Consider the following 17656-nt stretch of genomic DNA (forward strand, 5'->3'; position numbering starts at 1 on the left):
CACTCCCGATAAAAAAATTAAAAAAAATAAATGTTAAAGATTATTTTTATGCAACAAAACTCAAACCACCTCAAAACTTCGCCTTATTTTGGTTTACACATTCAATCGTCATATTTCGATATTGTGGAACCTAATTAATTTTCGAGACGTTGGCATTACTGCTTTGGTTTACATGACAGGTCGACGCACTGTGAACCAAAAGGCCAAACTAGCTGGACAAAATTATTTAAGGCTTGGAATAGGTACTAAACGCTTTAAAAACTCTTACTTTGATATAATATGTTTAAAAAAATGAACAGAAAGCTTTTAATAATGATAAAACTAAAAACCAGCATAAGCTGACCCTCTATATCAAACATTTTGTACGTGTTTGGAGGTCTAGTTAAACTGGATTTGTTAATTAAGGTAAATTATTGTTTTTTTATACTGGTGCTTGATATTTCAACATATTATTATTTGCATTAGTTTTGTAAAAGTACTAAGGTATAATGCTAAACCTAAGTTTAAGTACATTTAAAGGTGGCTTTCTATACTGAAAATTACCTACAAAGCTGAAGACCTTGATTGTTTGGTTAAACGCGCTAATTTCAGGAACTAAGCTACAGCCCGATTTGAAAAATTATTTTTGTATTGGATAGCCCATTTATCAAGAAAGGCATTAGTCGATATAACACCCTATAGCCAATAGGGGTGGAGCAGTAAAGAAAAATTTTGCAAAAACGGGAAGTATTATTCAAACTATTTTTACGCATACAAAGACGCGAGCACAGCTGGTTAATAAATAATGGAAATTAGATAAAACTATAACAATACCTGGCCGGCCATTACCAAATCCTCAGTAGGTACTACAGGACTTAAATAAATCGTCAACTCGTTGCGTCTTCTTTTTGTTTTGAACGCGGCTTGGACGAAGTCAATCTTTGGGCGACCAGGACTTGAAGTAGTAGATTGACTTTCTGAGTATGACGTAGATGGATGCAAAATACGTGTATCAATTTGAAGTTTTCACCATTCAGCCATTCAACACCAATAGGCCTTGTCACAAAATCGTCGCGAATTTTACCCATCTGAACCCATTTTTTGCCTAATTTTGAGCTAATCTGACTAAATTCGTTATGGAGTGTTGTTTAAGAAACATTATAAAAATGTTTCTTAAACAACACTCCATAACCTCTTTTTAGTCTTATCTAGCTGAGAAATAATCGAATAGTCCTGAAATTGTATTGTTTTTGTGTGTTTTAACCATTCGTAATAAAACTCGCTTCTGGTCACCGCCACTACGTTTTCTGCAAAAAAATCAAAGTTGTGCTTCAGTGTGCTGTCTACAACCTGCTATTTTTTGAAGCTCACATATTATGTGGCTACTTCATATAAAAAATCCAGCCCGGGGACATGAAGGGACATGTAGTTCCTGGTCTCACAAATACAGAAAAACGTGAAAAATTACGAATTTTCATTTTATTTCCACATGTATCTTAATTAATTAATAGGCTTTAGGAATATTTTTTTGGTTTAATATGTAACACGTACCTTCTACTTCACGATCCATAACAAAAATTTTCACAATTGTATTAGAATTAATCAGGAGACACTGATATATCAACCTCAAGAAAGTGAATAATTTGATCGTAAAATACTCACTTGTTCAAGTTCGTCTTAAAATTACTAAATTAACAGAGGATAGTTGCTAAAAATAATGGCTGAATCGTTACCTCTGGTTATTAAGCTATCGTTTTTGCTAAACGAATGAAAGATATGCGATGACCCTTTTTGTCCAGCTAGATTGGGCTTTTGGTTCATAGTGCGACGGTCGACGCCCTTCAGAGGCTAAAAAGCCTCACTGTGGAGGCTAGGGAGAGGGCTGAGGGTGTGTTGGCTGTATCATTCGATATAGCCAACGCTTTCAATACCATCCCTCATCCCACCATACTCTAGGCATTTCAACATCACAGAGTGCCTCAGTACCTTTGAGCGCTGCTGGCCGATTACTTACGGGACCGCGAAGTCCTGTATGTTAACAGAGACGGCCAGCTCAAACGGCGCGGCGTAGCCAGCGGGGTTCCGCAAGGTTCGGTGCTCGGTCCACTCTTGTGGAACCTAGGCTTCAACTGGCTCCTCCGGGGCGTCCTTCTCGCGGGCATGAGTGTCACATGCTATGCGGATGACACTCTGGTCACTGCCCGAAGAAGACATTTGGGGCCGCGGCTCGGCTGGCGTCGGCGGGCGGCACATTAGTAGCTCGCAGAATACGACGCCTCGGCCTGAAAGTCGCGCTGGAGTAGACTGAGGCCCTCTTCTTTCCGGGGCCAGCGCGACCCTTCCGACGCGTTGAGGACGTTAGGATTGACGTCAAAGGCCAAATGAAATATCTGGGCCTCACGCTTGACGGGAGGTGGCATTTTAGCCCGCACTTCAACGGGCTAGCGCCACGCCTCCACTAGGCAGCCAGCGCAATGAGTTGGCTCCTCCCGAATTTGGGAGGGCCACAAACGAGGTGTCGTCGACTTTATGCCGGCGTTCTGAGGAGCATGGCGCTGTATGGCGCCCCAGTCTGGGCGGACGCACTCAACAAGAGGGAGAATACTGCCCTTCTGCGCAGACCCCAGCGGGCCATAGCGCAGAGGGTCGCAAGGACCTACCGCACGGTAGGGCACGCTGCGGCGTAAGTCCTCACTGGTACTCCTCCTTGGGAGCTAGAAGTTGGGGTCTTGTCTGTCATCTATCACTGGATGGCAGACCAGAAGGCACGTGGAAAGCGCCCGGCCCCGGAGCGGTGCGGCGCCGTCACGAAGACATGACTCGCGCGCAGTTTGGCCGCCATTGGTCCTGTTCTGGATGGTACGACCGCACGGGTTCCTCACGTTCCGTCTGGTGCAGGTGCTGACCGGGCATGGCTGCTTCGGTTCGTACCTGCATAGAATCGGGCGACAGGAATCCCCGTACGTGCCACAAATGCGGCGCGGCGGATGACACGGTGCAGCACACCCTCGCGGTCTGCACAGGCTGGGAGGAGCAGCGCCGTGTCCTCACTGCGGTCGTGGGCCGGGATCTTTCGCTTCCGAGCCTGGTCATCGCCATGTTGGGAAGTGAAGGATGCTGGAAGGTGGTCGCCTCCTTTTGCGAAGAGGTCATCCTTCAGAAGAAGGCAGCGGAGCGCGAGCGGGAGAACGATCCTCTCGCCCCATCGCTCCGCAGACGGAGAAGGGGCCGGAGAAGGCAGTTGTACGACCGTTCTACTCTGCCCCCAGGTGGCGGCCAGCAGGCCGGGGGTGCGGGGGCACCCTTGTCACCTTCGTCTGATGGGAACGGCTTGGCGTTTCGGGCATTCCCGTCGAACCCCCACAAGGGGGGCGTGAAAGGTCCGCCGTGTAGGCGAGCTGTCGCTGTAGCGTCGTGTCGCGGAAGTCTAAGGCTACGGCCGGATACTCGCGACACCCCCATTCGGGCTACGACGGAACGCCGCGGCGGTTTTAGTAGGTATACCCCGTCCTTTTCCCTTATTAGGGCGCCCGGAGTCCCACACACCACCCTGTCCTTCGGCAGTGGTGACGGTACGCAAAGCATTTCCTCCGCGACAAAAAAAGGGGGGCCCAAAACGAGCTGTGCCTAGGGGCCCCGAGATGGTTAATCCGGCCCTGGGCGTGACGACAATACAAAACATTTTTCGCGAATCGGTGTTCATACATTCACACAATACATTAGACGCCATGTTGTCATAAACGACATATTATAAAATCGCTGTGATTTAATATTCTTAATCATTAATTTTATGGCAAGTGTCCATCAGGAATCATTGTTCTTACACACAGAATCGTATTATTTCGCTTTCGGGTAGTAATATGTCAAAATTGTTGGTTCTTTAGGCGAACAATGTATGGAGAACGAACATTGTCCTTTTATTATATTTAGTAAATATTAAAATTGATAAAATAATTTAGTTCACAGCCTGTTGACGTCATAGTCTCCTTTCCCATGAAAAATCTACGAGAGAATTATGTTTTACCAGCTCATAAATTATCTCCTGTATATCCAGGATCTACAGCTTGACCGCCAATAAAAACCCAACCAGTGAAGGTCAAGTTTGTCCCGGGGAAACTGTCATTGGACCCGCAAAGAAATTAATCAGAAGAACATAGGTCGGGTTCGAAGTTAAGATTCGACTACCCTCCAGTGCAAAGCTGGGATGGGAAACTAGGATGCCCACTAATCTATCAATAGGCTAGTTTCCTAAAAACATTTTTTTAGTCCGTCAATTTTAATATAATAAAATATTGGACACATATATTTTTAATTGTTAATCAAACAAATAATTACAAAGTTATAGTGCGTTGAAGTTCCGCGCGACGTCACAAAGTGCTGCACTTTTACGCACTTATTGACGTCACGGGCCTTTTCTTTAGAACTTTGGCACGCGTTCTCTTTACATTTTCATTGGTTTAAAAAAGTGAAAAATATGTGTCGAGTAGTTATTGATAAGCTAACTGATGGACTAATTAAAACTCTTGCTTTTTTACCCCGGAAACATTCCTATTAAAATAACTGAAGATATTCAGACACTCACCCAGACTTGGCGAAATTAGTCCAAAGACGCAGCATTCTCTCTCTCATCTTCACATCCTGAGTAGTAGGCTCCACGTCCTTCAGAAGGTCGTTGGAAAACAAATATCCAAGATCGTCCGTATGCCCAGCATGGTTCAACCCCAAACTGGCCAATAACTTCTTCGTCAAATTCAACTCCCCAACGTAATCGAACTTGTAATAGTAAATCGGTTTCTTCGACACCTGGACAAGGTACTTCACGTATCTGTGGGTGTCTACATTCAGCAACTTGTCTGACAACAGCTCGAAATATTCCTTCAAGCTTTCCACATCCGTGTGGCTGCCTTTGAAATACAAACGTTTGATTTCGTTCGTAATTTGCAAAGCTTCGTCCGAATTTCTTTCCACGTGCAATTCTTGGGGTATGAAGATCTGTAAATCGTCAGACGTCCTCTCAAACGTAAATTCGAGAGTTGTGGAACCTATCATGATAGGTATTTCAGCTACTCTCCCAGAGACCAGTAATTCGTAGAACGATTCCGTCAATACTGCTTCCACATCGGGGAATTCCTTCTCGACCATAATTCCAAACCCGAGAGAACCACTTTCGAGTAAAGTCTCAAGGGGGTACAGCTTCTCAGTAGCTTCCACGATTTCTTTAGCAGGAGTTGCTGTTAAGAAGTCCAGGATTTCATCCACGTCTTCCGCGTCGCTTCCTAAAGCTTTGACCAACTGCCGCGCGTTCTCAATCGGGTTCTTCTGATACGCCATGCTACTGAGAGCAGTTCCAGACTGTATGATAGCTTTGCTGATCAGATTTTTAGTCAGTGGACTCGCTGTTAAAACCGATGTAGCCATACCACCAGCGCTTTCACCGAACAGCGTCAAATTGCCGGAGTTGCCCCCGAAATTGTGTATGTTGTCCTTCACCCATCTGATAGCTTGGACTATATCTTTCAGACCAGCGTTTCCTGGAACTTCAGGAGTGTTAAGCGCGAGGAAACCTAACGCGCCGAGTCTGTAGTTTATTGTGACAACCACAACGTCCTTTTCGACGAGGAAATCTCCGCCATACAAACTAGAACTGCCAGAACCGTTCTTGAATCCCCCACCGTGGATATAAATCATTACAGGAAGGAATGCACCATCTAGGTTGGGGGTATATACGTTAAGGTACAAGCAGTTCTCGTCGCCGACATATCCTTTGTGTATTAAGGGGTCTACTTGGGGGCTGACGTTGCCTTCGGAGGTGGCGTCGCGGATTCCGTCCCAGGATTCCGCTGGTTGTGGCGCCTGGAAAATAAAAATGGGTATGATTTGAGTGTTTTAAATATACACTTAAGGAGTCACAACAACGAACGATCGAACTTTGTAAGTAAATGCTAGGAGATCATAAATAAAATATGTTAACGAATAGTCATCATCATCATCATTTCAGCCACAGGACGTCCACTGCTGAACATAGGCCTCCCCCAATGATTTCCATATTGACCAATTTGGTAGAAGCCTGAATCCAGCGCCTTCCTGCTACCTTTATGAGATCGTCTATCCACCTTGTAGGTGGACGGCTCACGCTGCGTTTTCCGATACGTGGCCTACATTCCTGAACTTTGTTGCCGCATCGACCGTCAGTTCTACGTGTACGTAACTACGTACTAAGTATAATGCAGCAATAGAATCTGCTTAGGATTATTTTTACTAAAAATAACCATCATTTTAATGACGCAAAACAAAATGATCTCATTTGTATTTGCAGATCTGAACATACATGTGATATAAAACCTGCATCAATGATAAGTGTAATCTAAACGGACTGATAACGTTGATAACTGATAAGGGTAACAGCATCCAACATTCAGCGGTTATGTAACTGAATTTCACTTTACTGTATGTGTACCAGGTTAGCTTCACTTCACTTCACTTCAGCATAGTGGTGACTGAGTTTGTTCCGGCGTTTCTTCTCAGCACTTGCCATATGTTTGTCTCGAAGCGCTGGTAGCGCCCAAAAGATAAGGAGACATGTAAAGTGCCCCATAAGGGCTTCCTTTTCTTTTTTTTATTATTTGCTATATTTTGACGTTCATAAGTGCCACTTGTGGTCTAAACTGAATAAATATTTTTGATTTTGATTTTGCTGGGCAAAGGCCTCCCCCAAGGATTTCCACAACGAACGGGCTACCAGCATCCAGTAGGCCTAGGATGCGCGCCACGATAGGCTTCGATCGATTCATTTTTCATTTCCACGACAAGCCCATACATTTGTCGTCGAAAATCGTCGATTTGATATTTTCAAGGCGCGCATCCTATACCGGCTGGTGCTTCTCCCGATATTCACTAGTAGATAGTCAGTTCACCGAATACCTGCCAAGCCTCCTAGTAATACCGGAGATCTATTCCACTTCATCACTTTGGTCACCTGGATTTGATCACCCAGGTACTCAAAGTGGACTCCAGGCGACAATTTGGTATCCTTTGATCACCAATGGGTAAGATCACCTAGGTTATCAAAGTGGACTTCTTATCCATGGGTGATAAAAGGAGACCAAAGTGTCGCCGAGTCCACTTTGATCAAATCCAGGTGATCAAAGTGGAATAGACCATACCGGAAGACGTAGGATCGCGGATCTTTCGGTATGTAGTCGAGGATTTCTCTGCCCCATACGAAAGCATTGCTAGTCGAAAATATTTATATCATAGCCAAAATGACCTTAAACCTTAGCGAGCCAAGGGGCAGTTTGGCGTACGGTATCCCCTGGGAAATTTAGTGTCGGTGAAAGGGATATCTGGGAAAATATGTCATAGCAAACTGACCTTAAACCTCAGCGAGCCAAGGGGCAGTTTGGCGTACGGTATCCCCTGGACGCTATAGTACGCCTTGCCATAGGGGCTGGCGGCTATCTATTGCCCTGCAGCTGTCACTGGTTTTATGCCATAGCAAAGACCTTACACGTTAGTAAGTAAAGAGCAGTTTGGCTTAAAGGATCTCTAGAAAAAATGACATAGTAAACTGACCTTAAACCTCAGCGAGCCAAGGGGCGGTTTGGCGTACGGTATCCCCTGGACGCTATAGTAAGCCTTGCCATAGGGGCTGGCGGCTATCTATTGCCCTGCAGCTGTCACTGGTTTTATGCCATAGCAAACACCTTACACGTTAGTAAGTAAAGAGCAGTTTGGCTTAAAGGATCTCTAGAAAAAATGACATAGTAAACTGACCTTAAACCTCAGCGAGCCAAGGGGCGGTTTGGCATACGGTATCCCCTGGAAACTGTAGTACGCCTTGCCGGAAGGACTGGCCGCCACCCTGCCCTGCAGCTGTCCTTGCTCCACCGTCACTACTGGCGCTTCCGTCATCCTGCCTCCTCTGGAAGAAAGAGAGGGCTATTGTTAGTATTTGGGGGTTTGGGGACTATAGAGTCCACTACTGAACATAGGCCTCAATGATTTCCAAAATGGCCGGTTGGTAGCGGCCTGCATCCAGCGCCTTCCGGCTACCTTTATGTGGTTGTCGGTCCACCTTGTGGGTAGACGTGGCACGCTGTATTTTACTAATCTTCTATAATATAATAATAATGAATCGCAAAATCGCAACTCAACAACGCCTGGACCAATTTTACCAATTCTTTTTCCAATGTTTGTTGAAGTCCAAGGATAGTTTTTACGGCGAGAAAAAATCGAATAATTTCCGGGAAAACCCTTTTTTACGCAAGCTAAGCCGCGGGCGGAAAGCTAGTCATTTTCAGTAACACTGTAAATTAACTCTAGCTGACCTATAAAAGCTGAAGCGCGTGGTTAGAGGCTATTTTTATAATACCCTTTACAGGTAGCGAAGGGTCAGAGAGGGACAAGTGTTAAACATAATACAGGATGTAAGCAAATAAAATTAAACCTGACATTGCTACTGTCTACATTTATAATTTTTGTACAAAATATGTTAGACCTAAGTAATGTCTTTTCTAGGTAAAGAAAAACGCTTAAACGATAATTTTGAGGCGGTTGTAATGTATTTCAATATTTAAATCAATCAATAATTAGGTTTGTTAATTTGTAATTTATCATTCTATTTTTAATACCAAATAAATATTTTTTTCTATCTTTCAATCACAGGAAAGAATCTACGACATATTGAATCAAGTTCTAAGCGGTGTTCTAAGCCTGTGTTCAATGGGCCTTTGAGTTATTTCGATGGCTCCTACGTATACTGGCGTAAGTGAAAAAAGTAAATTTTACAGGAGAGCCATTTTAGTGGCCAGAACCATATTTTTGGGTCATATCTTCTGATCTACTAAAACGAATTTAATGAAATTTCACATTTAGCCTTAACATGTAATGCTTTTGCTACTGCTGTTATCAATTTTTATATTTTTCTTATATATTTTGAGATTTTACGCATTGCCCTTTTACGTCGGCATATTTCTATAATTTCATGTATATTGTTCAACGTAAAGAGACTTAAATGACAACGTAAATATAATATTTTAAGCGATTACTCTCTTTATTTATGCATGTAATTATTTTAATTGTTATCATGTGCTATATCAATAATAAATCAGTTAGAAAAAGTCGTTTAATGTACCGTTTTACGTTTTAACGCAAATACGCCCATATACTGTGCTCGAGATTTAGTTAGGTCTTTTAACATAATGTGTCATATTTTTAAAAAATATAAATAACTTGAAAAAATCGAATTGCCTAAGGCGGGAATTGAACCCACGATGCCTTAGGCAGTTCGATTTTTTCAAGTTATTTATAATTTTCAAATTAGTTTGAGATGCGACTCTTAACGCTAAAAATTAAATAACTATATAATGTGTCATAATTTATAAATAAAACAATTTGCTAAATATTTGCATGGCTTTATTTAAGATTTGGATTATAAAAAATATATGTTTATGTAAGCAACTACTCGTATAGATTGACAAATCGTATGATTGGGCTTTATACGTGGCGTAGTTTTGCACATACGCCTATTTGCCTAAAATTTTATTTTGTATCTAATGGAAAAAAAAAATTTTTTTCTTACTGATGTTATAGATTAGAGCAAAGTGAAATCATTGCTTAAATAATTGGAAAAAGGCGTAAGCGGCAGTTTCGCCCTTATACGTAGGAGCCATCGATTTATGGGGCTGATTGCATAAAACTTCTTCCACAACGGGAAAAAGTATCTATTGAAAGAAAATATTTATTGATTAATCTTCAATAGTTGAAATTCTTTCCAGAAATCCGGTAGTTGAAAGTGTTGTCTCACAAACACCCTGTATAAGCACTGTCTGTGTGTAGTTAAACTCGTTAAATATTTAGGCGAACACAGGGTAAGGTGGGTCATATTTTATTGACGTGGGCTCAAGTGGGCTGGGCGGTACTTACAGCGAATTAAATGACTACCGAGTCTAATAGATATGAAATATAATGTTTTGGGAGTGTTTTAAAATATTATGATATGACAATAGCCTTTGCTGATAGATAAGGGCTACCTTTTCTTTTTTATTTTTTACTACATTTTGACGTTCATAAGTGCCACTTGTGGTCTAAGAGCTCTTACACACGAGCAGCACATTGACGACAGCAAAGGCGACCGCAGTCGCCGTCATTTGTCGGCAGCTAGCCGCCGACGTGCCCGGAGCAAGCTGTCGACACGTCGACAGCTTGCTGCGACGACCGTGTCGGCGTACGTCTTTGTACAGGAGCCAGCCAGTTGAAAATGGATTTCATTGAAGAAACACTGTTGTTGCATTTACTCCGTCGTTGTCGACGAAAGAGAAAGAACCGGTCATTGTGGGTTTAAGAAATGTTGTTGAATAGATAACGAGACTACACACACCGACGCCCATGCTCTATTTTTTAATGTTTTATTATGGTAGCCTTCTAAATTCGAGTTCCATATTATTTCATTGTTTTTGACAGCACAAATTTTTTAGCAATTCCGAATCAATTTGTTCGGAACTCATTAGGTGTGCGTGTAAGCTCCTGGACTACTGACAGTTGACCTTCAAAATGGCGGAGGCGGCTAGCTGTCGGCACCTGCCGGCGGCAGCCGCGAACGCGTCGACAGCACGTCGGCAGCATGTCGACAGCTAGCCGTCGCCTTCTGACGTCGACTGCAGTTACATGCGTCGACAGCAAAATGCTGTTCGTGTGTAAGAACCCTGACGTCGACTGCAGTTACATGCGTCGACAGCAAAATGCTGTTCGTGTGTAAGAACCCTAAACTGAATAAATATTTTTGATTTTGATACACACTATTACACACACTTTGTACACGGCGCTAACTCTAAAGAACTTTTGCAAAAGGTATTTTAATTTAAAAAATAACTAATTAAGCACTATCAAAATAATCAGCAATCGTCTTTTGTAACTCTGTCAGCTATTTTCTTGAAACCATCTGTGTATCGAGCTGGGAGCGTCATATACTACGTTGTTTGCCACCAGTGCCACCACCACTTCCACCATTATCAATTTCTGCTGCAAATATGGCAGAACGATTGCCACTTTCGTTAACAGAAGTATTTACAATTACATTTCAATAGAGTTCTTTAAAAAATAATTTATTACTAATATACAGGGTGGAAACGATAAGTGATCTCACTCGATTATTTCTAAACTATACAATATATCCAAAAACTGATTACTGATCCTAAAAGTGCTTCACGAGCTCTATCCAACGGTACCAATAATAGGTTACAAAATAAACTGGATCTATCTGAAAATTCAATGTTTTCAGCATCCATACATTTAGTAAAACCACATAATATTAAAAACTATACAAGATATCCAAAAAATGGTAACTGATCCTGAAAGTGCTTCACGAGCTCTATCCAGAGGTACCAATAACAATTTATAAAATAAACTGGATCTATCCGAAAATTCAATGTTTTCAGCTTCCATACATTTAGTACAGCCACAGTCATGACAGTCATGTCTTGATAATATTATAGCAAGTAAAGCCTAAAATAAATATTATTAATGAATAATTTTAAATTAGAATGAAATTTACGAGTTAATTTTAAGTGTTTATTATTTAAAATAAAAAAATTAACACTTCTAATTATTGTGTGGCTGGCATAGTAGCATACATTTAGTATGGAGGCTGAAAACATTGAATTTTCGGATAGATCCTATTAATTCTGTAATCTATTACTGATATCATTTGAAAGAACTCGTGAAGCACTTTCAGGATCAGTAATCAGTTTTTCGATATCTTATACAGTTTAGAAATAATCGATTGAGATCACTTAACGTTTCCACCCTGTAGAACTATTACAAAATCGAAACCGCACAATTTAGGCGGTCTTATCGTTAGCAAGTGATCTTTTCCAGACAACCTTCACCGCATCGTGTGGGGTACTTACTACGTAAGATGGCAAAGCATCCATCACCCAGACTTTATTATTTTAGTAAGTGCCTTAGTAAGATTAGCGCATTCCAATCTATGATAAATATAGATTACTTATGTTTGATATCGTACCTACTTAACATTATTATAGATAGTGTGATAACATCATTATTATTTTATTAATAGCAAATCCCAGCTAAAAAGATCAAGAAATACAGGGTGTTAGGTAAATGGGTATATGAGCCGACACTAGCCCATGTTAACATGGGCATATAAATGGTATGGTGAAGTCAGAAATTTGATATCATCATTTTATTTTTTTAATTTTCATACAAAATAAATTTTATAAAATACGATTTCTATGAGAAATAAAATAATTAAAATGAAGATATAAATTTTCTGACTTCACCATACCATTTATATGACCATGTTAACATCGTACTTATTGCACGAGTGACATGGATTTGTATCGAGTGGCATCAATTAAATATTATAATATTATTAATACTATTTTTTATTCCTTTCACTCAATAATTTATTAACGAGCTAAAACATTGTTATACAAATTGGCCAAATTAACAAAGTTATAATAATTTAACACGAAATTATGAATAGCTTAGAATATAAATCATTAATTATTATCATTATATTTCTATGAAGATTATTATATCCCACTATTTGTATAAGATTTTTTTCTTTCTTTCTAAATAATTATGAGAGAAATCACTTCTATTAAAAGCGAAAGGTCACTGACTGACTCACTCATCACGTAATCTCAGAAACTACAAGTGCTATGAGTCTCAAATTTTGCATGGGGGTTGTTCCTTTTAGAACGTAGATGCTCACTAAGATGGGATTTTGTAAAATTCAACCCTTTTAAATAGGTAAAACGGGATCCACGCGCACGAAGTCGCGGGCGGTTGCTAGTATAAATCAATTTCCAACAGAATTCTGTCCACTCCACTGCCACTGCTGGACAAAGGCCTCCCTCAAGGATTTTCACAACGACCGGTCCTGCGCTGCCCGCATCGAGATGCTTGTCCGACCTTCACCAAATCGTCGGTCCACCGAGTGGGAGGCCTGCCTGCACTACGTTGTCCAATCTACGTTTTAGTAAATGAAGGTACTAACGATCCTGTCATCCGCTTTGCACTGGAGGGAAGTCGAACCTTAACCTCAAACTCCTATGTTCTGGTTAATTTCGTTGCTGGTCTAATGACAGTTTAACTTTCCGGGACAAACTTGGCCTTCACTGGTTGGGTATTGGCGATCAAGCTGTAGATCCTGGCTACACAGGACTTGCAGCGATGGGAACGAGAGGTGGGAATAGTCCCGTTAACGATTCTAAATGGCTTGCAAAATATAAAAACTAACTTACCTCTTCAAAAATAATCCAAAAGTCCAAAAACCACACAATCTACTCGAACAAAAGGATTCGTATGACTGGATTTGGCGAGCTATCTATCAGATATCGTGGCTGATAAGATATCAATATGATTCGTACATGTGTATTTCGTAAGATGAATGATATTATTGACTTTTCGCTGTTTGTCGATCGATAACACTGTAGTAGTTATTTGAAAGTACTTCAATGAAAGAGGCAATAAAATGTACTTACATCTTATAAACAATATTTTGTTAATATTAATATTTCTACAAGGGTTTCTGTGGATATGCCACATAGTCAACTCTTCACAAGGAACGGTGGAACGTATGGTAGAACGCGCTAATCTCAGGAACTACTGGTCCGATTTGAAAAAATCTTTTTGTGTTGGATAGCCCATTTATAGGCTTATAACATCACCCTCCAGCCAAAAGGGGTGGAGCAGTACAGAAAAATGTTGCACAAACGGGAAATATTTAAACTATTTTCACGCGTACAAAGTCGCGGGCACAGCTGGTATATGGATTGGGATTGGTATACTTATAAGCATAGTATGTATTACTTCGTATGGCATCGCAACAAAACCGCAGTCCAAGGATGTCATAAGATAGGTTAAGTTTCCCACCAGTCAGTAGCCTGTGTAATGTAACAGTGGCAAAATTTAAACCTTTGATATTAATAACAGTTCTGCCTAGAATGATCAAGGCAGCTGATGATGATGACATCATCATCATCAGGTCATTTAGTCTATAAGATCGTTTCATCCACGAAGACGCGCCCCACCATTCTTCCGCTAATGTTTGAGTGTTATCGGTACACGCTAAATTATCCATGAGTGCACATACACTACAATAATGACGCTCGGATTGCTCGGATCAAACTCCCCGCACCCCGCGCTTCCCTCGACCAAATTTTGGTGGGGCGCGTCATCGTGGATGAAACGATCTTTACTGCAAAGGATTGACCTCTTAATTTACTAGAAGTAAATGGAGGATTTGGGTTACATTCCCTTCTTAATTATTTATTTATTTAAATTTTGGTGGGGCGCGTCTTCGTGGATGAAACGATCTTTACTGCAAAGGATTGACCTCCTAATTTACTAGAAGTAAATGGAGGATTTGGGTTACATTCCCTTCTTACGCTCTGGTATTTGAAAAGAGGCTGATGGTGACTGAGTTTCTTGCGGTGCTTCTTCTCAGCACTGCCCCATTTATTGTGCCGAAACATACTGGGTTGTATCAAAGCGCTTTTTGAAAGCAAAAACATAATAGATGCCTAGCCTTTGAATTCTTTATTACCTCTGAATTGAAATCTTTATCATTCCTGTTTGGCACGATTGCAAACCATTACGTTCATTATTTGCATATCGTTACACTTTTATCAAAGTATTTCAAGTGAAGTAGCAATGGACGATTGTCTATCATGATTGTAATTAATTTAATTATTCACGTATTGATAAAATTTCTCTAAATTAGGTGACTTTATCTTACTTTTCATTTTAATTAATACAGTCATATCGCTGTGCTCATCTGTAGGTTTTTCAGATCATTCGATAACTAAAATGGAATGATTAATTGAAATATCGAATGATTCTGAATCGAGGTCTTTCCATTCAGTCAAATGACGTCCACCGCTGGACAAAGGAATCCCCCAAGGAGTTCTAATAGGTCCTGCGCTGCCCGCATCCAGGTGCTTTTCGCGACCTTCACTGGATCGTCTGTCCACCGAATGCGAGGCCTACCTACGAGTACACTTACTGAACTGCGTGTTTTGAAAACATGTTACAGACGTCTGGAAATCCTCTTTTTACCCGACTGCGTCAGAAGGAGAGTTATGTTTTTATTCCATTTGTCCTATCTTTGGGTTGCTTTTATCTTTCAAAAGACGCTTCCTAGACTAATAAGATCGCCTGAATTGTGTCGTTCTAAATTTTTTACTTCTTGCAAACTTGTAATAGTCTGACCATGTGTAATATTAATTTATATAGAAAATCAAGCAATGACGCAATATCTACATGGAAAATTTGTTGGTTCCAAAAAAAATAACACCCAAAAAAGTCAGTTAAAATGGAAACTATAAAAAGATCTCCAGTGTCACAAAAACAAAAGAAAGATTGAAGACATCTTACTTACCGTAACATCATATTGAAATGAGTCAAAACCTCCCTAGACTCGGAATTCAGCCTATAAGACCTCCTTATATTCTGCTTATGCGCCTCTGACTTCCATTCGAAGACATTGATGTTCCTTGTCAAATCCTCGTGCAGGGAGTCACAGAAATTCGACCACACCGAGTTCTCTTGATGAGTGCGAACGAAATTGGCAATTTTCTTATTAACAGGCCTTTTGCCTAACGCCAAGAGTCTAGATTCCCTAGCAATCAAGTAACGCAACGCGAATCTTTTCAACAAAATCAACTCTTCCAAACTTCTGGCCATAAACTGTCCAAAAAACTACTAAAACTACACTCTGATTCAACTGGCAACACTCAAACGTAAAAAAATAATTCAAAATTCAAATTTGGATCGCCGCGTGTTCCTTTTACGGTTAAACGAACACTGAAGATGAAACTAACAATGGAATTTTCAAGAACAATTATCAGGTTCGTGACATGATAGATGGTGCAAATTATGCTAAAAATATAGCGTAACCAACAACACAAATTTAATTCCGTACGACGTAAACTGAACCAGTTTTAAATGCAACCTTATTACCAACATTTAAGGCTTCTAGATTTGAGTTTGGACTGAATATGTATCTTTGTAAGACTGAGATAACATAGTGTAACGTACGGTTGTGCAATAACTAAGGTTCTGAGCAAACTAGAGTTCTAAATCACAACAATACGTAATGTTATTACCGATCATTCGCATGAAGTCAGGGCTTCTAATGCTTACTTAATGCTACATAAACCTATCAACAATTATTTTAAATCGTTTTCTTGGGTAGCTCGTAGATCTTAAAGATTTGATAGATACCTAGATTGATTCATTTGTTAACAACGTACGTACCTATACTATAGACAGCGTCAATTAGTTCGCAAGTTTCGTGGTACGCCCAAGGTGGCCAAAAGTTGACATTATTGGCTACTTTGTGTGTCATTAACTATTTGCCTCTGGTCAATACGAGAGGATCATAGTCCCCTACAGTGGAGACTCATGATGATGATAACAGCAGCGTGAAATGTAGGTACCTACATACATCAATTACAATTTTACAATGTGAAATTGTGTGAAAACTGCCTATTACCTAGGCAATCCATACCTGTGTGCCTAGGCCCCAAAAAATTCGTATTTATTACAAATGAGCGTCTTTACATGTCTTGATTGATTCGCGGTGCCCCCAAGACGTCATGTCCTAAGCAACTGCTTAATTTCCTTATGGATTAATCCGGCACTGTGCCCAATACCATCTTTTCCATGTACAGCAACGTTCGTTTTCATCACCATTCCTCTAAATTCTATAAATATCAGACAGTCCAATAATCAGATTAGCAGGCACATCACATCGGCACCGCCGCGTGTCGTGACTGGTGGTTCTCACGGACGCATACGTGAATGGACAGTGGCTCATCAGAGTGTACATTTTTGTTGGAATATCGCACTTATTACAAATACGCAAGAGCTACTGTTTGGATTGATATGACGTCTGTACTAATAGGCTTATTTTACTATACATTGATTGATTTCAGACTCTTGAGTATGTAAAATGATTTCCATATGGAGCTAACAGTTTTCCTGAGGTACCTACTGGAACAATAGGGATGTTTCCTGGGTAAAAAAGCAAGAGTTTTAATTAGTCCGTCAGTTAGCTTATCAAAAACTACTCGACACGTATTTGTCACTTTTTAAAAGTAATGAAAATGTAAAGAGATAAGCGTGCCAAAGTTCTAAAGTAAAGGCCCGTGACGTCAGTGAGTGCGTAAAAGTGCAGCACTTTGTGACGTCGCGCGGAACTTCAACGCACTATAACTTTGTAATTATTTGTTTGATTGAAAATTCAAAATATAGGTGTCCAATATTTTTTTATATTAAAATTGACGGACTAAACAATTTTTTTAGGAAACTAGCCTATTGGAAGTTGCCTACATATCTGGCTACATACTGTCCCAAAATTCAATGATGAGCCGTCGCCGTAGGGTGGACATGGTCATGACTACTTTAAGAAAAATAAGAAAAATGTAGGAGATACTTTACACATGTAGGAGATAAAAAGACATTGGATGAATCCTCCCGATTGGAAGAAAGTCTGCCCCTTTGCAGTACCCTCAAATATTACAGTCTAAGGCCAATTCTAGCAACAAATTCAAAATTCAATGAGTTTATTCAGTACATTAGGCCCTTTTTAGGGCATTTAAACACGTCCCAAATATAGCTTGCCCTACCACCACTTCGGGACTACATA

At 40.6% G+C, this 17656-nt stretch overlaps 1 protein-coding gene across 4 annotated transcripts in view; it reads right to left on the reverse strand.

The window, feature by feature from the left end:
• The window catches only part of ae48 (alpha-esterase 48), a 44170-nt gene that overhangs the window by 3306 nt on the left and 23208 nt on the right, over positions 1 to 17656 (reverse strand). For 2 of the 4 annotated variants that reach the window (XM_028316853.1, XM_028316852.1), the window contains 2 exons: positions 7753 to 7900; positions 4562 to 5832 (listed from right to left, as the gene is read on the reverse strand). In XM_028316853.1, the coding sequence (XP_028172654.1) occupies positions 4562 to 5832; positions 7753 to 7890 (1409 nt within the window). In that variant the 5' untranslated portion in view covers positions 7891 to 7900. Of the gene's footprint in view, positions 1 to 4561; positions 5833 to 7752; positions 7901 to 13247; positions 13351 to 15385; positions 15412 to 17656 lie in introns of those variants that run through there. The other 2 variants (XM_028316851.1, XM_028316854.1) reach the window with 2 other exon arrangements.

The sequence above is a fragment of the Ostrinia furnacalis genome, unplaced genomic scaffold (genome assembly GCF_004193835.3).
Source record: "Ostrinia furnacalis isolate ACB-3 unplaced genomic scaffold, ASM419383v2 OfSCF5941, whole genome shotgun sequence".
In the NCBI taxonomy this organism is placed as follows: domain Eukaryota; kingdom Metazoa; phylum Arthropoda; class Insecta; order Lepidoptera; family Crambidae; genus Ostrinia; species Ostrinia furnacalis.